We start from the raw sequence: 26,016 nt of genomic DNA, 5'->3' as shown, positions 1-26,016 counted from the left end.
TGAACCAATAAATAACCTCTAACCAAGTTAAAGTTCTACTGGAATATTACTGTATATTCTGTTCATCATGTTTGAAAACAAATATTCTTCGAAATTAGTTCAGTTCCTTTTATTAGCAGTGCTATAAACCTTCAGCCACCTAGCTAATCTCACGCCACAGAATTGTGCCATGGCACACCCACTTAAAACCATTGTGCTGGAGCATTGCGCAACGATGGAAAATCGTAGATGGGATACCAACTAACCAATCTATCCTAACTATCAGACTTTACCTGAAACCAATATTGACCTCTGCCAACTCATATTACTCCTCCACTTAACTGTGATCCACCACACTGCCCCTAAATCATCCCCCATTTACTTAACAAAATTTCCTAACCTCAAACCTTGTCTGACCATCGTTTCCCAAACCCATCAAAGTGCAAACCAACCTGATATCTGCAGGTAAGAACACAATCCACCACCTAAAAACTGGCTTTATCATAATCCTATCTGCTGACAAAAATCTCCACCACTGTGGTTGAGAACCACAGGGATTACCTGACTGAGATGCACCACCATCTGTCAGATGTTTCCACCTAAAGGACCTGCCACACTGACCCCACTCCAGAAATCCAGTATGATCACCAACCCTCCACCCCCCCTCAAATTCCTAGCTCCATCCCATAAACTGCCTCCTCAGTAGGCTGTGTGTTTCCTTCCTCACACCCACAACTTCCTTTGTTAAAATATGTAAACATAGTCATTCAGGACACCTCATTGTGGTTGCATATTGTGCGCTCAGAGAGAGAATCTCCGCCCTTGTGGACCACGATCTTCAGCTGCAACCAACCCTCCTATACAAAAGACACTTAACAATTTGCTTTATTGACACGCCACAGTTCACAGTTCCTGCCCTTCAGTGCCCTGTTAGTCAATTTTAATGCCATCTCCCTCTACACAAACATACCTTAGACTGCCTTCATAATACACTACATATACCTTTGCCCAGCTGACATAAAAGTTACAACCTTCTTCCTGGCTACTATTACCAACTATCTTGTTGCCCACATCTTTGGAGGCATTACCTACAAATAAATATGCAGTGCAGCCATGAGCAACTGTGTGGTCCCATCCTATGCCAACCTATTCATGGGCCATGTAGAGGAGTGCTTCCTATCCAGAATTCCAAACCGTTCATGTGGTTCAGATCCATTGATCATGATTTGGTTTGACAGTGAGGAACCCTAACCACATTCCTCCAAAGCCTCAACATTGTTTCCTCCATTTTCTTCACCTGGCCCTCCTCTGTCCAACAAGCCATATTCATTGATGTCATGCTCCACCTCATGGGTGGTTTTGTCTGTACCTCATCCACAATAAACCTTCCAGCAACCAACAATACCTCCATTTTGACAGCTGCTACCATTCCACACCAAGAAGCCTAGTGACCCATAGTTATTGTATCTGCAGTGACAAGCAGACCCTCTCCAAATATATTGAGGGTCTCACTGCTGCCTTCGCAGACTGATGTCTTTTATAGTGGTATCCCGCCACCTACTGAACCTGCGCAGTATTGTAGTCCATCCCTATCACATCCCTGCTCTCAACATCTTGCTCCATGGCCAATATCTTGGTAATAGCCCTAGATGTAAAACTTGTCCCATACATCCTACCTATACCACCTACTCCACTCCTATCTCAAGTATCTCCTACACCAGCAAGGGCAGGGCCACCTGTGAAAGCAGGCACGTGATCTACCAATGTAACTGCAACCACTGTGTCGCATTCTACATGAGCACTAACAAGCTCTGTCTTCTAAGTGGCCACCACTAAACTATGGTACAGACACAGCTGGGCCACCTAGTTGCCGAGCATACTACTGAGAATGGTGTGCTTGACTTCAGTTGCTTCACTGTCTGTGCTATTGGATTCTCCCTACCAACACCAGTTTTCTGAATTGTGCAGGTTGTAACTTTTTCTACAACATATTCTTCTTTCCTACAATGTCCTCTGGTCTTAACCTTCTCTAGTCTCTGTCCCCCAACTGCCTTTACCCCTTCACTACTCCGTTACATACACCTTCTGTACCCCAAGTGCACCTGCATAGTCCTGCATCTCTGTATTGATGAGTATTTGCAATATTAAATTTCCAGATTTTATCAGTCATACGACCTATTGACAAGTTCATTTTTTTACGTTGAATAAAATTGTGCACATTTTACCTTTTCAAATAAGTAGTGAGTTATCAGTTTTTAAGGATATATTCTTCTCCCCCCCCCTCCCCTTCTCACCCCTTTCTTCTTCTTCTAAACAAGGTCAGATAAAGATCCCAATTCAAAACGAGTAGGAAGTTGAGTCCATGGATTATTGTTTAGTCAAATTGTTTTAATCAGTATTACGAAAGTTGGTTCCAGGTTCTGCATCAGCATGCAAATGTTGTATATTACTCAAAAGTGTGTTGCAGAGTGTATTGTTGGCAGCAAGTGGTTCAGTTACGTACCATAGAAAGAGATATATGTCTTGAGTTTGTTTATATCCTTTCATTTATGTATTATTATTGTTATCAACTATATTGCAGCACTTACTGTATTTCATTGGTCTGAACTTTGCTATGTATTTCTTGCTATAGTATCATCACTGTCAAATGTTTCACCTTTGCCAAAAAGAAAATAAGAGATAAGCAGCATGCTGCTAGTTTCTTAAAACGACATACAATGGAGAAATAACAAAACCAACTGGTTGTTCAATATGTTGATCTAAGTTTCGACACCTCTAAGGATAGCTTCAGCAGAATGAAAATTTAAAAGCTGTCTGATGTTTTTCCTTGCAAGGCGTACATACCAAAGACTGGAATGTTTTTAATTTGTGCTTGTATGGTCTAGACATTTGCTATTGCATTCGTGCAATGTAACTTGAGGCTTTTAAATCTTATATACGGGCACCAAAAGGTAGCCGTATTCAAAACTATAAAACAATATACTTATTTTTTCCCTGTCTCTCTTTTATATAGGTTCATTAAGAACTCGTATTGCCCATATTGTTTTTCAATCCTTGTTGGCGGTATTACGTGCAACCAAATGAAGTTTCTGGATGCTATAAACAAACGCTGTTGTTCTCCATATTCTCTCTCCCGCCACCTCCCAAAAAAAGAAAGGAAACTGCCCTTGTATTAAAGTATCAATTTCTAGAGACCTCATATGTGCTTTGTTGTTACAGGAACCAATGAAGTCAAAAGCACCACAGCTGCATCTCGAGTACAGATTCTACAAACTACTCGGATCTCAAGGTAAGCCGTCTTTACTGGCAGCTTTCATTTCCTATGATTTGCTAATGTGACATCTAATTAAGTATACACTAATTATAAACAATTATCAGACTTCTTATAGGAAGAAATTTTTCATGTTCTGTATGTTTGTGACATGTTCGTCCAACAGCAGACTGTAAAAGCCCAGTCTGATGACAGTACACCAGGCATTGATCGGATGATGATACTTGATATCGAAACTAATAGTCAGTACACAAAATAAAAGTATGATTATAGACTAAAGCAAATAATTTTGTTCTGGGGATAGAAAGGCAAATAGTGAACAAGGATGCTAATTTTATGCATCAAAGTGATTGGGAGTGTGCCTGCCACTAATCTTCTTAGCATGAAGCCCACTCTACTGCCAATGTGGAAGAAACATTCAGTGCATTGCAGGAAAGAGTGGAAAAGAGGAATTATTATAAAAGTTAGAAACCCACATCCATCATCATTTCATTATTTCCTTGAAATACTGCACAGAGCTGACAAGTGCATTGTGCAAACTTTTCAAGAAACTTCCAACTACAAATCGTATCCACAGCAAGATCATTAAATTATGGTCAACAGTACTCGATGGAATACCTTTAGGAATAATGAGGTTGATTTGCTGTTTAAGTTAACTGTACATTTTATGTTCAGATACAGGTATCATATGTTACTCCACCACAATTAAAATAATAAATAAATCCATTTTAACTTCTCAGGGCGTAAGGAAAATTATGGACATAAAACTGCTTCTACAACTCTACCAGATTTATGTACTCACGCATGTTGTACCTTATTGTTACTTACATTGTGCCTTAAAAAGTAGAGAGAGAAGAAGGAAAGCAGCTAAATCTCAGCTGTGGTTTATACCTTGTGTGGCACATCAAACACAATGCCTTTCTATAACAATCCTTTCTGTCCACCACCTTTGTGTGTGTGTATTTGAAATGTTAACAAGCAGTCTATAACTTTTATACTTGTCCAGTGCTGTGAGAACAAGTGGAGTGGACTGTGCAGTATGACATATCTGAAATGGACATTTTTGAAATCAGATTATAGTTACCATGGCCGTGTGCTCCGTTTCCCTCAGGAAATTTTAAAAGACTGAGTTTTCAAGGTACATAAGGGGTTCTGCCTTGTCGGACACTTTTCTCCAGGAAAATGGTGTGCCTCAGGGTTCCATCCTGAGCGTCATCCTCTTTGCTATTGCCAAACCCTATAATAGACGGTCTCCCACTAGGCATCTCTGGCTCCCTTTTCGTGTACGATTTTGTGATCTATTGCAGTTCTCCATGGACTTGCCTCCTTGAGCAGCATCTTCAGCGATGTCTTGATCATCATTACTCGTTGTGCACTGACAATGGCTTTCGTTTTTCCACTGACAAAATCGGTTGTATGAATTTCTGCTGGCGTAATTGGTTTCATCCACCGTCTTTACATCTTGGGCTTGTTGCTCCTCCGTTTCTTGAAACTACAAAATTCCTGCGGCTTAGCTAGCTTGATAAGAAACTTTCTTGGTTCTCCCACTAGTCTTATCTGGCCGCCCGCTGCACGCGGTCTGTCTGCACGCGGTCTCTCAATGTCGTACATGTCCTCACTGGTGCTTCCTGGGGAGCAGATCACACTTCCCTCCGTTTGTACCAGTCCCTTGTCCATTCAAAACTAGACTATGGGTGTTTCGTTTATGCATCTGCACGTTTGTCCCTGTTACACCGTCTGAATACTATTCACCATCATGGCATCCATTTGGCCACAGGTACCTTTTCCACTGGCCCGGTCGAGAGTCTATATGCAGAAGCTGCTGAATTACTGCTGTCATACCCCCGTGACTTTTCTCCTCAGCAGATATGCATGACGTTTGTCTGCCATACTTGGCCACCCATCTTTTGCCTCCGTTGGTGAATCCTTTGATTGCTAGTATGAGGCACGTCCCTCTACTCTGTTACCTCCTGGAGTTGACTTTCGGCTCTTGCTCCAGCAGCTTAACTTCACGCTGCCTGCCACTTTCGTGATGGAATGTGAACCCTTCACCATCTTGGCTTTGTGTTGTAGCACTTGTTCACCTTGCCTTTATTTGCTTCCTGAGGACACTACTCCAGCCTCGTTCTATTGTCATAAGTTTCATGACCTCCGCACAGAACTTCGCGATAGTACCTTTGTGTACACTGATGGCTCTTGGACTGACCATTGTGTTGGATGTGCCTTTGTCATTGGAACTGCCGTTTTTTGTATTGAATTCTGGAACACTGCTCAGTATTTACAGCAGAGCTCTCCGCCCTGTATTGGGTCATGCAATACATCCAGCGACACAGGCTTTTCAGTTGCGTCATCTGCTCCGACTCTCTCAGTGGGCTTGTCTCTGTGTGCTGTACACCGTCCATCCAGGAAAGCTGTCACTTGCTCACTCTTGATGCAATCACTGTGATGTTTATGAGGGTTCCTGGTTACGTCGGTCTGACAGGAATCGAAGCCGCAGATGCTGCTGGCAAGGCTACAGTCTTCGTACCCCAGCCTGCTAGTTCTTACATTCCCTCCGATGATATTGTGTTGTCAGGTGGCAGGTTGCAGGTGACATCACTCTGGCATAATCATTGGTCATCCCTTCATGGGAACATGCTCTGAGGAATTGAGCCCCTCCCAGCGTCTTAGACGACCTCCTCTCAGCCCTGTCACTATGAGATCATTTTAAATATGTTGCGTATTGGGCTCTGCCTTTTAGCCAACGCCATTTGTTAAGTGGTGCCCCCCCACCGCTTTGTGCTCGTTGCCCTCAACCTTTGACAGTTCGTAGTTTCCTAACGGAATGCCCTATTTTTAACCACTTACGTTCTCATTTACGTTTACCATCAGAGTTATCGACAATTATAACAAACAACCGCGTTTACTTTTTGTCCATTGTAGCAGTATGGCGAAGGACATTTAATCTTGTGTTCAGGACCTTCGTTTCTCTACGGCGTATTTTATAGACCTTTCCACATACATTTTTTTTAGCTGTCTTTCCTTCTGTTGATTGAGCTTAACATGTAGTCATTTTTCACTCTCCCCCACCTCCCCCTCTCCCCCACCTGCCCCTTTGCCCCACCTGCCCAATTTTGACATGGGCATGTATGACCCTAGTTGTTTCTGCACCCTAAAACAAAACAAAACAGACGAATGAGATTATAGTTATCACAACCTTAAATTTACAGGCGCATGGCTATTGGTACATTGAACCAAAGTGCACAATCTAATCTGTGATTTACACACAAGACAGACTCTCCTCACCCTAATTAATCGTTGGTGCATAAAAATAGCATCACTGTGTAATATGATTTATTTGTTGTGCCACAATTTTGAAGTAAAATGAATACTCAGTTAGGAACTTAAGTGTCAACAGAATAATAGACAAAAGTTATCTGTATCTAATGTGCTTCTTTGAAGACAGAAGTTGACTGCATCAAACAGTACAGTGGAACGACTTCTGACTGTATAACACTTGAATAGTGTACAGTGCAGGTCAAAAGCAGGTACTCGAGAGGCTACATACCTAATAGACTCAATTTTTAATATGGTTGTGCATTATTTTGAAGGCAAGTTTTTCAGTAGATGTAGTAACTACTTTTTCGTGAAGAGATTCACTGGTATCCTCTTTGATTGTTTGTTATAAATGTAACATGTACATAATAAGCTGTGATTTAAATTGATCATCTTTTTATGCCATTGATTTCATTATCACATTCCATTACATATAGCTTTCACTCATAACTTACAATAATATTGAATGAATTTGGGACTGACATTACTGTTAAAAGTTGTCTGCTAGATATGAGGAAACTAGTTAAAGAATACTTAGAATTTTATTAATTCCCATATTATAACAGATATTACTAGAATAAAATCATGGACTTAATAATAAAAACATCTCGATATTGCAGTCCAAAAGATTTAGTAGCAGGTATATCAATGTGTTGTTGTTAAGATGATTGAGTACCACATAGCAGATTGTAACATAATTCGTTCTCAATACTAATTGATTCTTCCGATGTTCCATGTGTGGCATCTGATAAATAATTTTTCTGTAGTTTGAAGAAATGCCATAAATTTAAAAAATATCATCTGTGCATTATCTTCCTACGTCACGAGCTTTCGTACCATTTGTTGATGCCATGTGTGTCAGATCATCAAACATAATAGTAAAACTTGAATAGTAGAGGCACAAAATATTAGTTGTAAATATGTGTATTACATTACTGTCTTTTTGCCATAAATTTATTTAACTGAGATAGAAACAGTGTTTTATACCTCAACTTGTGATGTCACAACTGGCATATTGCTGTAATAACTTACAAAGATATTTATGCTTGTTGTTAAATTTCGATTATTTATTTCTGTACAAGCTTTGCAAACTTTTTGAAGAAAGAACTTTGCTAGCTTTTACATAAATAAAACTTAAAGAAGTGTGGGGTGTAGGTGGACAACAGTGAGAGTGAGAGGAGGTCCCCCAAACATTCAGGAGATCAGATGTAATGTATTGCTTTTAGAAGGCATCCCGCAAGTGTACTACTACGGGACGTGCGATGGCCGCTACAATGCCATGGTGATGGAACTGCTGGGCCCCAGTCTGGAGGATCTCTTCGTTCTTTGTAACCGCAAATTCTCGCTGAAATGTGTTCTCATGATAGCCAAACAGGTGGTAAGTATAATCCACCATCACCCCACGCTAATCTGCTATACTCGGTGCTCCACACACCACCTGTTTTGTGGATTGTGGAACACTATCTTTTTGTGTTGTTTACCTCTTATTTTGCAAGGTAATTTCAAACTTGCAAGTGGTAAAGTTTGATTGTTGCATTTTTATGGGTTCTTCGCTTTCTGTGTTGTGGTTTTTGAACTTTCTTATTACTACTTTTACCCCAGCTGCTAGGTATATTTGGCACGTATTGTATTACAAAAGATGGGAAGGATTAAAACACTGGAACAAAATGCTTTGTGTAAACCAAGCTAAATTTGTGTTATGACTTCTATAACCAAAGCCAAGTGAAGTGTTTTGATCATATTTCAGGGAGCTTCAGTTCCCTTGAATATAACTGAAATTAAATAAGATTGCTTTTGCCTAGATAAATTTCATTGGTTTGCACCCAACATTCTGAGCCCTTTTGCTTGTCTGGAAAGTCATTCATACTTTCTTTATCACTTCTTATCTCCCAATAGTTGCTTCTACAGAAGTATTAAACAGTGTTTTTCAAACATTTGTTCTTGTCTCTTCAGTAACATCTCTAATTATATGCCATTACTGCTTATGATGTGTTATGTCTGTGCTATATTTGTTTTAAACTGTTGCTTTACCTACCTACATGTCAGATACCCTAACATGCTCCTCTTGGACCAACATTTTCTGTCATCTTTATGTTCATATATTTCCATAATATTAACTGAACATTTACCCTAAGTAATCTGAATTATGATGAGGTTTATCTTGTACTTAAGAATGTATGTATGTAAGGAAAGAAAATGGGAAAAAAGGAAAAGAAAACGAGAAAATCGCAACACTGAAAGAGAAGTGTCGTAGTTTATATTCAAATATTTTTTGTGACTTTTCCCTTTTTTTGTTTCCAAAGGCGATTTCTCATAAGTTTTACATCCATCCCTTCCTTCTATATCTTTCCATTCCTTATCACTAGTGTCATCACTTACTCATCCATATTTTTTCCATTCATTTCGAACTTTTGTAGAAGGAATCCCTGAGGTGTTCTACTTCGGACCTTGTGGGAAGTACAACGCGTTAGTTATGGAGTTATTAGGACCCAGTCTGGAAGATTTGTTTGACCTGTGTGGACGAAGGTTTTCTCTCAAGACAGTCCTTATGATCGCCACTCAGCTTGTAAGTATAAAGGTTGAAAATAAGTAGTTCTGTATCTTCCCAGCAGTATTTCTTTGTATTGTGTGACCATTTCGTAGACTTTGGTATTTTTCGTTTACTTTTCTTTACACTTTATTTTCATATAAAATTTCCTGAATATCAGTGTCCATTTTTCTTTTTTGTATCATTTCAGTTATTATTGCAACAAATGGTACTGTCAGTGAATTTTTAAGGAGATATTGTCAACTAATTCAGCATCAAGACAAACTTTTTTTATATGAAGCACATTGCTGGGCTTCCATTGAAACCTCCTAAAAACTTGCAGGATGAAGGACATGTTCTACTGATTTGCATCAGTTATTTACATTTTCGTTTGGTTTCATTTTCAGCCCAGATGTTTGATGCTGCATTCATTCTTCATTAATCCATTCATTCCACATCACTATTCATGATGCGAGAGTTTCCTTTTAAACCTAACTCATATGTTGAAACTTTGTTTTCATGTGAGTTGAAGCCCTCACTGGAAAGCTCAGTGAAGTTGAGCACCAATTTCCTTCATACTATGCATGTTTTGAGAATAGCTCTTTTTCCTATGTTAGGAATTGGATATTTGAAAGAGTTCAGAGTAGTTTTGCTAGCCAAACTTCCATGTAACTAAACTTTTCTCAAAATTGGGGCGTTGTTTCTTGACACCTCTGTCATACTCTGAAATTGTGTTTTGGTGCAAGAGGAGCAAGGGTACTCAAACATTCCTTCTTCTGTGTGTCTTTGGTATCTTAGTTAGTTTTTCTTCCTATGTGTAAAATTATACAGATGCATATCTTAGTTTGATTTACTATGTCAACAAATTGTGTCTTAAATTAATCCCCATAATAATTTATATACTTATTAAAAATCTTTCAGTGTGGAAAAACTTTTTCATTACTATTTATTAGGAACATTGAATTTTACATAACATTTTCACGCATATTGTGGGTAATGGAACAGCTACTGCAAGTTTATTGACACCATCATCTGCTAAATGGCAAGGGTCTTAAGTAGATATTTTTTTGAAGTCATTGAAGAAAGACGGAAAAAGTTAAGATATTTGATAAAACACAGACAAGAGGTCTTCGCCATTGCAGAAGCTTCACCTGTGATTCAAGTTGGAGAAAGGGGAGCTGATCTAATATTCTATAAGATAAATAGTGTGGAAATTTGAGATAAAAAGTGAAGTTTTAAGAAGAATGGTCCTGAGGATGGCAATATAAATGTGTTTCAAGGAAGGAGAATGACTGACTACACAGTACATATGCAAATTGTAGCGGCAGGGTACTAAGAAGGTTTGAAGTGTTACGTATGTGAAGAGGTACTAGTGTAATCGAAGAATGCTTCTTTTATGATTTTTACTTCCAGGCCACATGAGCTGTTCTACACTAATACTAGTGTGCTGGAAATGGTCATGTGACTTGAATACCTGATGTTTATCCAGCCCTTTTGCTTCATTATGTTAAAACATGTTTATTTTTTGGAGGGGGGGGAGGGAGGTGGTAGATTAATTTTTTCTTTAGTGATAGTGGAATTTGAGATACCATGAAATATGGTGACACCTATAACTGATAATTATGCAGGTAAATCAAATGTCAGACTAAAAGAACCATATCATATCAAAAGAATTGGTATTTACTGAAACTGATGTGAAATGAAAGCTGCTTTTTGACATGAGACGAACACAGTAAGAGAGGCACTTTCATGTGTAACATACAAGTGTTGCACTACACCTGTCTTAAGTTAATGGTTCAGTAACACAGAACTTCAGAGAGCACTGACTACCCATTGTCTTGTGACTGTATGCTTTATACATCCAGGTATTTATGTATATACGTATTGATGTATATACCAAACAGATATGATAAAAAAAAAGTAGTGTTTCTTGTTGTACTGTGAAGACTGAATAGTGTCTTCATTTAGTGACTGCATTTTATTTTTATTCTTATCTGGTGTGTGTATTGTACAGATGGAAGAACTGCAATAATTCGCATGGAGTGGCTTTTGCCGACAAAGACCTTCTGGTGTCCATGATTCATTTATGAACTTCGATGCATCATACTTTCTGGTTGTGATAGACTGTCACACTTCAAAGTGAGCACATGAATACTTAAAATCAGATGTGCATTAGCAGCAGGTTGCCTTATTTTTTTTGGGGGGGTGGGGGGTGAAATCGTCTTCCTTTTCTGGGATTAAAATAATGGCCTATCAGTAAATAAGATGACTGTGTTGTTTCTGCACGAATTTTGGTGTGTACCCTAGAAGGGAGTTGCTAACCTTAATGGCGTGGAGGCCTTGCTTACAGTTACTGACTTGTTTAATAAAAGTGGTGGTGGTTCTGTACAACAAGAAAACACGTCATACACTTCATAAGTATCAACAGCAGTGAAGATCTTACTGCAGCTTGTAGTGTCCGGAAATACCGTTTTCTTGGCAGTGGCATAGTTCCATTAAACTATGACTTTATTAGATATTTATGACTTCATTATTTCATTGTGTTGCGTTATTCTGACCAGTCATATTATTTTCGTCATATTTTATGTCATTCTTTTGGCATTCCCTCATCACTTTCCGAGACTGTAATGTAACAATGACCTATATTCCTTACTGTATTTCTGTTCATGTCAGACATATGCCTGCACTAATAATCCTGTCTTTATCTCTTGTCTTCCAGTTGAAATATTAGTCAACAAGTATTACACCTGTATTACCCCCTCTTATCATAGTTTACAGGCACCCAGAGCAACAGTTGACAAGTGCAGATTTTCTAAATCTTTTTAAACAATTCTCCCCCCATAGGAAAACTTGATAATTAGGTATTTGTTCTTTTCTTCCCTTTATGATTCATCTGCTTTGGTATTAAGCAAGCTCTTTTCTTTTGTATAATTCACTTTGAGTCATTGGTAAAGAGTACTTATGTTTATCATTATGCCCAAGTTGAAAACAGTACAAAAATTTGCCATTACATGTAGTTACATTTCTTCTTCACACTAACTGGAAGTTCAATATTAGATGAAATGATAGCTATATGATACATTTTGCCATTGATATGTTATAAATAATGCAGGGATGAAAGTGTAGCATTACTGTAGTTTATTGCCAATATGTCACCACCCAACTTGAATTTACTATATCAGCAAATCTTAATTTCTGTCTGCATTCATGATTTTGAAGTTTTTTATTGCAATTTTTATATATAAGACTGTAACATAAGCAAAAAGATTTAGTAAATTATTGAATTTGTATGGATTTCATCCCTGATATGTGTTTAACAAAACAAAAATTGTGTTTACAGCTTCATAGGATAGAGTATGTACATAGTCGACACCTGATATATAGAGATGTCAAACCTGAAAACTTCCTCATAGGACGTAGTACTACAAAGAAGGATAAAGTTATACATATTATAGGTATGTATATGTTGTTTTAATATTGTTATGATCTCCTTTATATTACCTGCAAACTTTATATTGATCCTCCAGAACAGTGAGCTCTTTTATTGTGCTAGAATGTTTGGGGAATGCTCCATCACGTGCATGCAAGGGGGGGGGGACAGGTCGAGACAACCACAGCTTGGCACATTTCCTTTGTTTATACTCTATAGCAATGACAATAACAGCTTGGAATTGGAACTGAATATCTTCTAGGAAATATTGAGGGCCAATGGCTGTCTTGGTTTGTCCATAGAGAGAACGTCAAAACAAAATAATATTAATTACGATAAAACTTTATTTGTAACTGTGGACACAATGAAAAAGATGTGAACATAATGAGGAGAGTGACAGTACACCTCAAAGAGACAGCTGCCAACATTTTGACACTTGGCTAACAAACATTTTTGCTGGTTAAATTCCTCCATGTAGCAAGGAGAAGCACCAACAATGTCTGGTGTGGCCTACTAAGAGGACAAAAAGCATGGACCCCTACCCCCAGAATAAGACAGACCTACAAGCCAGTACCACAATTTTGAAAGAATGCTACTCTATTCCAAGCAATTATCACTTGTAATAAACTACAAATGGTCAAAGGATTGCTACTGCACGATGGTTCGCCCTCTGATTTCCCTGAAAGAACTCAACCACATGTCTTTATCACATTGGCCATATTAGCATTGCCCACAGGTTCATTGCATGGTGCAAGGACCCAACCCACTGTGGTTGTGGTGCTTTCAACCAAGTGGGGTTGTGGTGCACACCTGCAGTTGGCTCATATACTTGATGAATCTAGTAACTGAAATAGACGAGAACTTGAGTGACTTACTCACTTCTGTTTTCACAAATGATACTCAAACAGCAAATCAGTTTCTACAAATTTTAAGAGCTGTTGGTTTTTATAAGAAAATTTGACAGTGTTATGTCAGATGTGGGATAAGTGTGGGCAGACTGCCTCTTGCTGCAGTTTGGAATTTGGGAATCCTTTGGCTTTGCTTGGCCCTTGAACTGACATAATTTACAGAACTTTTTGGCCATTCTATACATTCTTTCACCCTTGCATCCTTCCAGTTATCTTTTATAAATTTTAACAATGTTTTCTGGGAGCAATACAGCCATTTATAAAGTGCCTGTCAGATTTAATTAAAACAGGTGTCATGTAAGCAGTTATTTTATTGTATAAATTTACTACATCAGTATTTGATATCTCACAGTTATGGCCAGTTCTTGCAGGTAACATGTTAACTCTCCATAAATTTCAATAGTGTTTTGACTCGGTAGGCTTTTAGGGTTTGTAGACAATGTTACCACATTTTTGTGAGAGCTTGCACACTTTACTTTGGTGTGAAGTGTATTTAATGCATTCCAATATGAAGAGGTTAGATTTTCATCTTCTGGATGTACACTGCATGGTGTGCAGGAAAACATACATGCCTCAACTTTAAAGGAATAGTTGATATGTATCATGTCTCCTTGGAACATACAAGATCTGTTCAAAAAATTCTGGAACATTCGTAATTTCACACCAATGCCATGTTGGAGTGAAATGCAGTTGGCATGTCTCCACACGCCTGTGTTTGATATGTAACTCTGGAAGTTTCATTGTCGTATGTCTGTTAGTTATTGTTCAGTGCTGTATTGAATAGAACGTTGTGTCACGCGGTTAGAAAATTTCAAGATAGCATAGTTAGAGGAGCAATGTATCTGCGTTACTCGAGAATACCTTTACATAGACACACCAGATGATGCAGGAAGCCTATTGTGGCGAGTGCATAAGCCATAATTGGTGTTATGAATAGTTCACACTGTTTAAAAAGTGGCAGAGCAGACAGAAGTTATAGGTGATCCTCTGACTGTCTGAGAGATTGCAGAAGAATGTGAACATTTCAGTTGGATCATGCCATGAAATCCTAACACAGCATCTTAGAAAGCTTCTTGTTGCTGCCACGTTTGTCCCATGACTCAAGAGTCAAGATCAGAAAGACCTTTGCCGCGCAATCTGCGAAGAGCTTTTGGATCACACAAATGAGAATGAGATGACCCTTGTGGACTTCTTTTTTGTTTCCAAAATTGAGTAGCCCATTGAAAGGACAAAAATTTGTAACTATAGACAAGATAAAAGAAAATTCGCAGATGGGGCTTTACGTGATCCAGCAAGAGGCATATCAAAACTGCTTCTGGAAGTGGAAACAGCATTGGGAGCAGTGTATCAATTGTGGAGGACAGTATTTTGAAGGAGACCATGCACATTAAGTGTAAGGTAGGGGGTAAAAAATTTTGTGGACAACGTTGGGGATGTTTTTGAACAAGATGTTGTACACTATGTGATCAAAAGTATCTGGACACCTGGCTGAAAATGACTCCAAAGTTCATGGCGCCCTCCATCGGTAATGCTGGAATTCAATATTGTGTTGGCCCACCCTTTGCTTTGATGACAGCTTACACTCTTGCAGGCATTCATTCAGTCAGGTGCTGGAATGTTTCTTGGGGAATGGCAGCCTGTTCTTCACAGAGTGCTGCACTGAGGGGAGGTATCGATGTCAGACCATCAGGCATGGCACGAAGTCGGTGTTCCAAAACATCCCAAAGGTGTTCTATAGGATTCAGATGAGGACTCTGTGTAGGCCAGTCCATTACAGGGATGTTATTGTCATGTAACCACTCTGCCACATGCCATGCATTATGAACAGGTGCTCCATTGTGTTGAAGGATGCAGTTGCTATCCCCGAATTGCTCTTCAACAGTGGGAAGCTAGAAGATGCTTAAAACATCAATGTAGGCCTGTGTTGTGATAGTGCCGTGCAAAACAACAAGAGATGCAAGCCCTCTCCATGAAAAACACGACCACACCGTAACACCACCACCTCCGAATTTTACTGCTGGCACTACACACGCTGGCAGATGACGTTCACCAGGCATTTGCCACACCCACACCTAGCGATCTGATCGCCACATTGTGTACTGTGATTTGTCACTCCACACAATGTTTTTCCGCTGTTCAATCGTCCAATGTTTACGCTCCTTACACCAAATGAGGCGTCGTTTGGCATTTACCAGTGTGATATGTGGCTTATGAGCAGCTTCTTGACCATGAAATAAAAGTTTTCTCACCTCCTGCCTAACTGCAGTTCAGAATTCCTGTGTGATGGTCTGGATAGAGGTCTGCCTATTTCACATTACGACCCTCTTCAACTGTTGGTGGTCTGTCAGTCAGTACAAAAGGTTGGGCTGTAAGCATTTGTGCTGTATGTGTTCCTTCACATTTCCATTTCACTGTCACACTGGAAACAGTGGACCTATGGATGTTTAGGAGTGTGGAAATCTTACTTGCAGACGTATGACACAAGTGACACCCAATCACCTGATCATGTTTGAAGTCCAGGAGTTCCGTGAAGCTCTCCATTCTGCTCTCACGATGTCTAATGACTACTGAGGTCACTGATATGGAGTACCTGGCTGTAGGTGGCAGCATAATGCACCCAATATGAAAAACATATGTTTTTGGGGGTGTCGGGATACCACTTAATTACGAATGCATAAACACAGTTCTGTATTTCGAACTTTTTCACACTGTTCACCATGTTTCACCTTGTTTTTGTGGTGTACTATTATTCTTTCACCACTTGATACAACTATCCCAGATGCCCAGCATAACCTCCAACCCCTACTCAGACCTGGGGACCCAGACCAGAATTTATCTTCTGGTGAATCCATCTCCTTACACACACACACACACACACACACACACACACACACACTCAATAAGGGCAAAATCCAAAATGCCACATTTTAGCCGGCTACTGTGCTCCCCCTGAAAGAAAATCCATGTTCATCGACCAACATCTCCAACGAATTGGCTGTAACCAAGCCTCTCATACTAAGGGTGCAAACCACTTCCTGCACCAACCCCCAATCATGCCTATCCCATTACAACCTGATTCCCACTTGCTACCGTTCTCACCTTCCTATACACCGACATCTCCCATGCCCATAGCCTTGCCACTATCAAACAATGTTTCCCCAAGGTACTTCTTGCTCCAAATTCATCACTGATTTCGTTAATACACCTAACCAATTTCATCCTCGCACATAACTACTAATCCTTTGAGTGTAAGATGTACAAGCAAATCTGCTGCATGGTCATGGACACTGGCAACCTCCTATGCCAATCTGTTTATGGACCTTCTAGAAGAGACCTTCCTAGCCTCCCAAAACATCACACCCTGTGCCTGTTTCAGGTTCATCGAAGATATCTTCAAGATTTGTACCCAGAGCCAGGATACCTTATCCCCATTCCTCCACAGCCTCAATACCTTCTCCCTCCCTCACTTCACCTGGCCCCACTTGCACTTTCCTGGTCATTGACCTCCAACCTGAGGGTTCCATCCAAAGCTATGTCTATATCAAGTTCACTAAACATCAACAGTACCTGTATGTTGACAGTTGTCATCCCTTACACTCCAAAAAATTACTCCCTTATAGACTGACTATCCAAGGGAAGCCCGTCTGCAGTGACAAAAATTTTGTAGCCCAATATGCTAAGGCGCGCACTGACAGGACTCTCTCATACATGGCCTGGAGACTGATTTCCTGTGTGATACTGTCAATCCTCCTCCCATCCCCAAGAATCAGTTGCAAAACCCTCTCATTATCCAGTGTCATCCTGTATTGGAAAAATAACCATAATGCCGCACTCGCCTCCAATCTTTTGCCTGGTTCAGCCACCATGTGTGTCCTCCTCCAGTCCTGTCACAGGCTTATCCTACCTCATTAGAGGCAGGACCATCTATGAAAGCACACAAATGGGCCTTTGTACATCAGCATCCTCTCTGCCGATGACCACACAACCTTTCCCAATGTCTTCCTCATACCAAGCCCACCACCTCTTCCCTGATCTTCCTAGCCAACCAATTGCTGACCCGCAGTTATTTCACTTTCAGCAGCAGAAACTATAAAACAAATTTGTGATACTGCCATGGGTGCTCACATGACACCATCCCATGGCAACTTACTTCTGGGCCATATGTGAGAATCTGTTCCATCCAATCAACATCTAAAATCCCTTGGCTGCTTCATATTTTGTTAATGGCATTTTCATGATTTGGACATGTGGCAAGGCCAATCTTTGCTCTTTCCTCTATAACGTCAACACCTATTCCCAAATCTGCTAGTTTTTCTCGGCTCAAGATGTTGATCTCCAACTTGCAGATTGCTTCCTCCACTAACAGTACTTCTGCTTTGACAGCTGTCACCCATTCCATCTCAAACAGTCCATTCCAGGCATTCAAGCCACATCTGCAGTGGAAAGCAGGAGTTGTTGAAATATACCGATAATCTTCCCACAGCCATTATTGACAGAAAATATCCTAGTCACCACCATCATAAACAGATCTCCTGTGCCAGATCCTTCTCCAACACCAGTAAACATGTGAACCTGCTACTGGCCAGCAGTTGTCTGATCACCCAGCATCATCCTGGCCTTGAAATGCTCAACCACATCCTTCACAAGGGCTTTGACTGTGTCCCATGATGTCCTGAGATGAGGGATACTCTACCCAAAATCCTGCTTCCACCACCCGTAGTGTTCTGCCGCACTCCCGTATATCCCTAATCCCGCACCCTGAGAGTCATCCCCTTATTGTTAGCTCGGGTGCAAGACCTGTCTCGTACACCCACCCTCTACCTCCTATTGCAGTCCAGTCACAGGCATCTCTTACTCAAAAAAAGACAGGGCTACATGTGAAAGCAAACATGCTATATATCAGCTGTGCTGCAATTACTGTGCAGCACTCTCTATGGGCGTGATGAGTTGCCAACTATGGTGAACCACAGGCTTTACTATCCTGTTGCCCAACAGGCTGCACAGCTCTACACAAATTATTTCACTAGCTGCTCCACTATACAGGCCATTTGGATACTCCCTTCCAGCATAAGTTTCTCTAAACTATGTAGGTGGGAATTCTCTCCAACATATCCCATCCTCTCACAGACCCCCTGGTCTAAAATGTCTGAAACGTGTTCCCACTGCCACCCATTACTTCTCCCATCACTCTTTCCCCAGCTCCATTCACCTTCTCTTTCTCCCCCCCCTCCCCTCTACCTCCACCCCTCTATCTCCTCCCCTCTACCTCCTCCCCTCCCCTCTACCTCCTCCCCTCCCCTCTACCTCCTCCCCTCCCCTCTACCTCCTCCCCTCTACCTCCTCCCCTCTACCTCCTCCCCTCCCCTCTACCTCCTCCCCTCCCCTCTACCTCCTCCCCTCCCCTCTACCTCCTCCCCTCCCCTCTACCTCCTCCCCTCCCCTCTACCTCCTCCCCTCTACCTCCTCCCCTCCCCTCTACCTCCTCCCCTCCCCTCTACCTCCTCCCCTCCCCTCTACCTCCTCCCCTCCCCTCTACCTCCTCCCCTCCCCTCTACCTCCTCCCCTCCCCTCTACCTCCTCCCCTCCCCTCCCCTCTACCTCCTCCCCTCCCCTCCCCTCTACCTCCTCCCCTCCCCTCTACCTCCTCCCCTCCCCTCTACCTCCTCCCCTCCCCTCTACCTCCACCCCTCCCCTCTACCTCCTCCCCTCCCCACTACCTCCTCCCCTCCCCTCTACCTCCACCCCTCCCCTCTACCTCCTCCCCTCCCCACTACCCCCTCCCCTCACTTCTACCTCCTCCACTCCCCTCCCCTCCCCTCTACCTCCTCCACTCCCCACCCCTCCCCTCTACCTCCTCCCCACCCCTCCCCTCTACCTCCTCCACTCCCCACCCCTCCCCTCTACCTCCTCCACTCCCCACCCCTCCCCTCTACCTCCTCCACTCCCCACCCCTCCCCTCTACCTCCTCCCCACCCCTCCCCTCTACCTCCTCCCCACCCCTCCCCTCTACCTCCTCCCCTCCCCTCTACCTCCTCCCCTCCCCTCTACCCCCTCCCCTCCCCTCTACCCCCTCCCCTCCCCTCTACCCCCTCCCCTCTACCCCCTCCCCTCTACCTCCTCCCCTCCCCTCTACGCCCTCCCCTCCCCTCTACCCCCTCCCCTCCCCTCTACCTCCTGCCCTCCCCTCTACCTCCTGCCCTCCCCCCATCCCCTCTACCCCTCTTTCTCCTCCCCCTCTTTCCCCTCCCCCCTCTTTCTCCTCCCCCTCTCCCCCCCTCTTTCTCCTCCCCCTCTTTCTCCTCCCCCTCTTTCTCCTCCCCCCTCTTTCTCCTCCCCCCTCTTTCTCCTCCCCCCTTTCTCCTCCCCCTCTTTCTCCTCCCCCTACCTCCCCCCCTCTTTCTCCTCCCTCCTCTTTCTCCTCCCCCTACCTCCTCCCCTCCCCCTCTTTCTCCTCCCTCCTCTTTCTCCTCCCCCCTCTTTCTCCTCCCTCCTCTTTCTCCTCCCCCCTCTTTCTCCTCCCCCTACCTCCTCCCCTCCCCCTCTACATCATCCCCCCTCTACATCATCCCCCCTCTACCTCACCCCTTCTCCCCTCATCCCGTCTCCCCTCACCCCGTCTCCCCTCACCCCGTCTCCCCTCACCCCGTCTCCCCTCACCCCGTCTCCCCTCACCCCGTCTCCCCTCACCCCGTCTCCCCTCACCCCGTCTCCCCTCACCCCGTCTCCCCTCACCCCCATCCACTCCACCTTCTCCCCTATCCCCACCACAGTCCCCTCCTCCCCATCCCCTCCCCCTTCGCCCTTCCCTCTCCCCTCCCTTTTCCCCGCTCCCCCTACCCCACTACTCTGCCCCTACCCCACTACTCTGCCCCTACCCCACTACTCTGCCCCTACCCCTTCCCTCCTCCATTCCCCTGCTGCCCTTCCATCTCCCGCTGCCGCCCTCCGCTGCTACCGTTACACCTCCCCCCTCTACCACTCCCCCCTCCTTGCCCCCCCTCACACACCACACACACAGAGTCTTGCTTTGTGTTTCCTTCCCTCACTTACACGCTCTTCTATCTGACTGTGTCTCGGTCGGGCACACAGTTTTAATCTGCCAGGAAGTTTCATATCAGCGCACACTCCGCTGCAGAGTGAAAATCTCATTCTGAGAACACAAAGTGACACACATGTTAGATATAGAAGAAAACTTTCAGCTGACATATATAGAATATAAAGACACAAATACAGACATTAGACCATTCTTGCATAGACCGCCAAATAACCCACAAGTTGAAACAACAACAACAACAACAACAATAACAATCAACACAATCATACACAACAAAATAAATGAAAATATAACTAAGGAAGAGTTACAACTATTGGTTTATATAGGAGCACTCACTACATTAAATATACACACTAGGCAGAGATCGGAACCAACCAACACACAGAAGAAACCCACAAAACCAGCATGGCAACACAGGCTACAGATCAGAATAGAAAAACTGAGAAAAGACATCAGACAGCTAACAAAATTTATAAGAAAAGGGTTAGGTAAAATCTCACAACAAGAAGCGATAGAGCAATTAGATGAAAAGAATCAGAAATTACAGGCATTGGCCAAACGACTTAGAAGATACAAAAAAAGTGAAAATTGATGGAAACAAAACCAAACATTCAACACAAACCAAAAGAAATTTTACCAGACAATAGATAACACGCACATTAAAATAGACAATCCACCAAACATAACAGACATGGAACACTTCTGGTGCAACATATGGTCAAACCCCGTACAACATAACAGGCATGCACGGTGGATACAAGCAGAAACAGACACATACAAGATGAAACGACAAATGCCTGAAGTGATAATATTGCAACATGACGTCACCTGAGCAATTAATTCTACGCACAATTGGAAAGCCCCTGGAAAAGATAAAATAGCAAATTTCTGGCTAAAGTAGTTCACCTCAACACATTCACATCTAACTAAATTATTTAACAGTTACATTGCAGACCCATACACATTCCTTGATACACTTACACGTGGAATAACTTATCTGAAACCTAAAGGTCAAGCAGACACAGCAAACCCAGCTAAGTATCGCCCCATAACATGCCTACCAGCAATATACAAAATATTAACTTCAGTAATTACACAGAAATTAATGACACATACAACACAGAACAAAATTATAAATGAAGAACAAAAAGGTGGTTGCAAAGGAGCATGAGGATGTAAAGAGCAACTGATAATAGATGCAGAGGTGACATATCAAGCTAAAACTAAACAATGGTCGCTACACTACGCATACATTGATTGCTGAAAAGCTTTTGATAGTGTACCCCACTCATGGTTACTACAAATATTGGAAATATACAAAGTAGATCCTAAATTGATACAGTTCCTAAACATAGTAATGAAAAATTGGAAAACCACACTTAATATCCAAACAAATTCAAATAATATCACATCGCAGCCAATACAGATTAAGTGTGGAATATACCAAGGAGACTCATTAAGTCCTTTCTTGTTCTGCCTTGCTCTGAACCCACTATCCAACATCCTAAATAATACAAATTATGGATGTATAATAGAGGGAAACATTCCACGTGGGAAAAAATATATCTAAAAACAAAGATGATGTGACTTACCGAACGAAAGCGCTGGCAGGTCGATAGACACACAAACACACACACAAAATTCAAGCTTTCGCAACAAACTGTTGCCTCATCAGGAAAGAGGGAAGGAGAGGGAAAGACGAGAGGATGTGGGTTTTATGGGAGAGGGTAAGGAGTCATTCCAATCCCGGGAGCGGAAAGACTTACCTTAGGGGGAAAAAAGGACGGGCATACAGTCGCGCGCACACACGCATATCCATCCACACATATACAGACACAAGCAGACATATTTAAAGACTACTGGAACATACCAACACAAAATCACACATTTGCTATACATGGATGACCTAAAACTACTGGCAGCAACAAATCAACTACTCAACCAATTACTAAAGATAACAGAAGTATTCAGCAATGATATAAATATGGCTTTTGGAACAGACAAATGTAAGAAAGATGGCATAGTCAAGGGAAAACACACTAAACAAGAAGATTACATATTGGATAATCACAGCGACTGCATAGAAGCGATGGAAAAAAACAGATGCCTATAAATATCTAGGATACAGACAAAAAATAGGAATAGATAATACAAATATTAAAAAAGAACTAAAAGAAAAATATAGACAAAGACTAACAAAAATACTGAAAACAGAATTGACAGCAAGAAACAAGACAAAAGCTATAAATACCTATGCTATACCAATATTGGCCTACTCATTTGGAGTAGTGAAATGGTGTAACACAGACCTAGAAGCACTCAATACACTTACATGATCACAATGCCACAAATATAGAATCCATCACATACATTCAGCAACAGAAAGATTCACATTAAGCAGAAAGGAAGGAGGAAGAGGATTATCGACATAAAGAACCTACATTATGAACAGGTAGACAATTTAAGAAAATTCTTTCTAGAAGGAGCAGAAACTAGCAAAATACACAAAGCAATCACTCATATAAATACATCGACTACACCATTGCAATTTCATAACTACTTCTACAACCCTTTAGATCACATAACATCAACAGAGACGAAGAAAGTAAATTGGAAAAAGAAAACACTACATGGCAAGCACCCGTATCATCTAACACAGCCACACATCGATCAAGACGTATCCAACACTGGGCTAAGAAAAGGCAATATATACAGTGAGACTGAAGGATTCACGATTGCTATACAGGATCAAACAATAAACACCAGATATTACAGCAAGCATATTATTAAAGTTGCCAATACACAACAGATGAATGCAGACTTTGCAAACAACAAATAGAAACAGTAGATCACATCACAAGCGGATGTACAATACTAGCAAATACAGAATACCCCAGAAGACATGACAATGTAGCAAAAATAATACATCAACTACTTGCCATACAACATAAACTAATAAAAACAACACATTCCTACATGCAAGTATGCACCACAAAGTGTACTGGAGAATGATGAATACAAATTATACTGGAACAGAACCATTATAACAGATAAAACAACACCACATAACAAACCTGACATCATATTCACCAATAAAAAGAAGAAATTAACAAACTAATCAAAATACCAATACAACAAATATACAGAAGAAAAGAGAAAAAATTGAAAAAGACATCCAACTGGCTGAGGAAGTCAAAGACATGTGGCATCAGGATAAAGTTGACATCATACCAATTATACTATCAACTACAGGAGTCATACCACACAATATCCACCAGTACATCAACGCAATACAGCTACATCCAAACGTATATATACAACTACAGAAATCTGTAATTATTGATACATGTTCAATTACCTGAAAGTTCCTAAATGCAATGTAACATATACGGTACAGTTAAAAGGAAGTCACGCTTGATCAAGGTCCGCGTCACTTTCCATTTTTAACCAGACATAACGTCTGAGACAGGAAAGAGAAATAATAATAATATTTTGTGCTCTGAAATTCTCATAATAGGCAATAATGATAATTAACTTTGTCTAAAGAACTGCATAATAATACCCTGTTGCAGATATGTACATAAATATCAGAGGTTTTTCCTCAGATTCCTGTGCCCCTTCTCCAAAATGTTGAAATTGTGAAACTGCAATCTTGCAAAAAGGGATTCAGGTGTATTTGGGGTTGAGGGGACATAAATTCTTACAGAACTAAAGTACTATATCATTGTGTGTATCCTGTATTTACATATATAGTGCCATAAGGATAAATTATTAAATAAGAAGTGCAATTAAACTGTCCTCATAAGAGGTAGAGTTGAATACAATGGTGCTTTACTAGCCCTGTACATATTGGAGGTGTTTGCCCTTGCAATCCTCTGATCTCTGAACTGAAATATCCCCTATAGTTTAATGTGATCTCGGAACCATAGTGGAATGTCATTTTTAACATTAACAAATTGTTGCCAGAAGTCATAAGTGACAGTAAAAAAAAAAGTAGGCCTGATTACATTTGTAGTAAAACATAAAAAAAAGCCACTTAGCCACTGACAATCAGCAATGGTACAAGTAAGGTAGCTAAGTTTTCATTTTCTATGTAATATATTTATCTACAGCTCTCAAAACTGTATATGTAAATGGCTCTTATGATTGCAGATTTTGGCTTAGCGAAGGAGTATATAGACTTAGAAACCAACAAGCACATACCATATCGGGAACATAAAAGTTTAACTGGAACTGCAAGGTATATGAGCATCAACACACATTTAGGCAAAGGTAAGCTAAATGTTGCCTGTTGCATACAATTTGAAATTATTTCCTAATCATGTAGGCAGTTTAGAAAAGTAGGAGAATTTTGTTATATCAACAATAACATTAAAAGGATGGATTGCCACTCACTGTGAAGATGACATGTTGAATTGCAGACAGGTACAATGAAAATACTGTTACAAATGGAGCTTTGGGCCTAACCCTCCTTCAGAAAGGAAAAATGCCAACACAAGCAAGCACAAATGACCACTTTGGCCGGAGCAGCCATAGTTAGCACTCTTGTGTGCATGACGTGTGATTGCTGTTGCAAATATGTGTGTGTTTTCTTCCTGAAGAAGACTTCGGCTGAAAGCTCAATGTGTAATAATCTTTTTCATTTTGCTTATCTGCAACTTAGTGTGTCGTATTTATGATGAGTAGTAGTCTGTCCTTCTTATAATAATGTTGATATTCCAGTCTGGGCTACCCATTGTTGGAATTTTGTTGTTTTTTGTATCCATATTCCAAGAATGTGAGATAATTTGATGATACATAATGTAAATAATAATAACAAAGTTACAGCTTTATCTGGAACCCAAAGTCCATTACAACCATTAAAATATAATCGAAACAGTTGAGAAGAAAACAGCACTTACAGTGGATGAATTAGAATACTTTGTCACTATTAAGAATAGTTGCCACATGATGATTTTCTTTTATCTTGGCCTTTTCAATCTATACTATGAAATTAGTGTATTGGGTATATTATTTTGAAATATAGCTCGAAAAAAATAATTTCAGTTTAACAACTTGAAAAAGTTACACACAAGATACTGAACGGTAAAATATGCTGGCTCATATCTCTCTCCCCCCTACCTCTCCCCACATACTGCCCCCCCTCCCCCCCCCCCACCACCACCCTCCATAGATTCTGTAACTTACCTGCAGCCAGGCGACTAGCGCGAGTTTTGGTGTTCTCGTAAAGATAAGTCATTTTAGATTATAAAACATATAGATTAGTACTGAATACGTGGTAAATAAGTGTATTAGTGTGCCGTTTAAGTCTACCATTAAAGGTTTCATTTTTCTTTACGTAATATAACAGAAAACACGAAAAGACCGTACAGTCGTATTTTCTGTTTACGTTCTGCTGAAGCAAATCTATAGAATTTCGTTTAGTTGTTCCTTGCTCTCTCCAGCAATTTAACTTAGCGTACCTCTTCATTGTTTAACTAGCATTTCCGGAAAGTAGCGTAAAGTTTAAGTTGTTGTTTCAGAAACTTTGCA

General features: G+C 41.1%; 1 protein-coding gene across 2 annotated transcripts in view; it reads left to right on the top strand.

Moving 5' to 3' along the window:
• Nucleotides 1-26,016, top strand: part of LOC126198699 (casein kinase I) — a 349,981-nt gene that overhangs the window by 236,026 nt on the left and 87,939 nt on the right. For both annotated transcript variants that reach the window (XM_049935199.1, XM_049935200.1), the window contains exons 3-6: nucleotides 3,199-3,268; nucleotides 7,792-7,943; nucleotides 12,433-12,547; nucleotides 24,637-24,756. In XM_049935199.1, the coding sequence (XP_049791156.1) occupies nucleotides 3,199-3,268; nucleotides 7,792-7,943; nucleotides 12,433-12,547; nucleotides 24,637-24,756 (457 nt within the window). The remainder of the gene's footprint in view (nucleotides 1-3,198; nucleotides 3,269-7,791; nucleotides 7,944-12,432; nucleotides 12,548-24,636; nucleotides 24,757-26,016) is intronic.

This window comes from Schistocerca nitens, chromosome 8 (assembly GCF_023898315.1).
Source record: "Schistocerca nitens isolate TAMUIC-IGC-003100 chromosome 8, iqSchNite1.1, whole genome shotgun sequence".
Taxonomy (NCBI): Eukaryota; Metazoa; Arthropoda; class Insecta; order Orthoptera; family Acrididae; genus Schistocerca; species Schistocerca nitens.
Note: the sequence above shows the minus strand (reverse complement) of the source record. Positions and strands in the feature narration are given on the sequence as shown.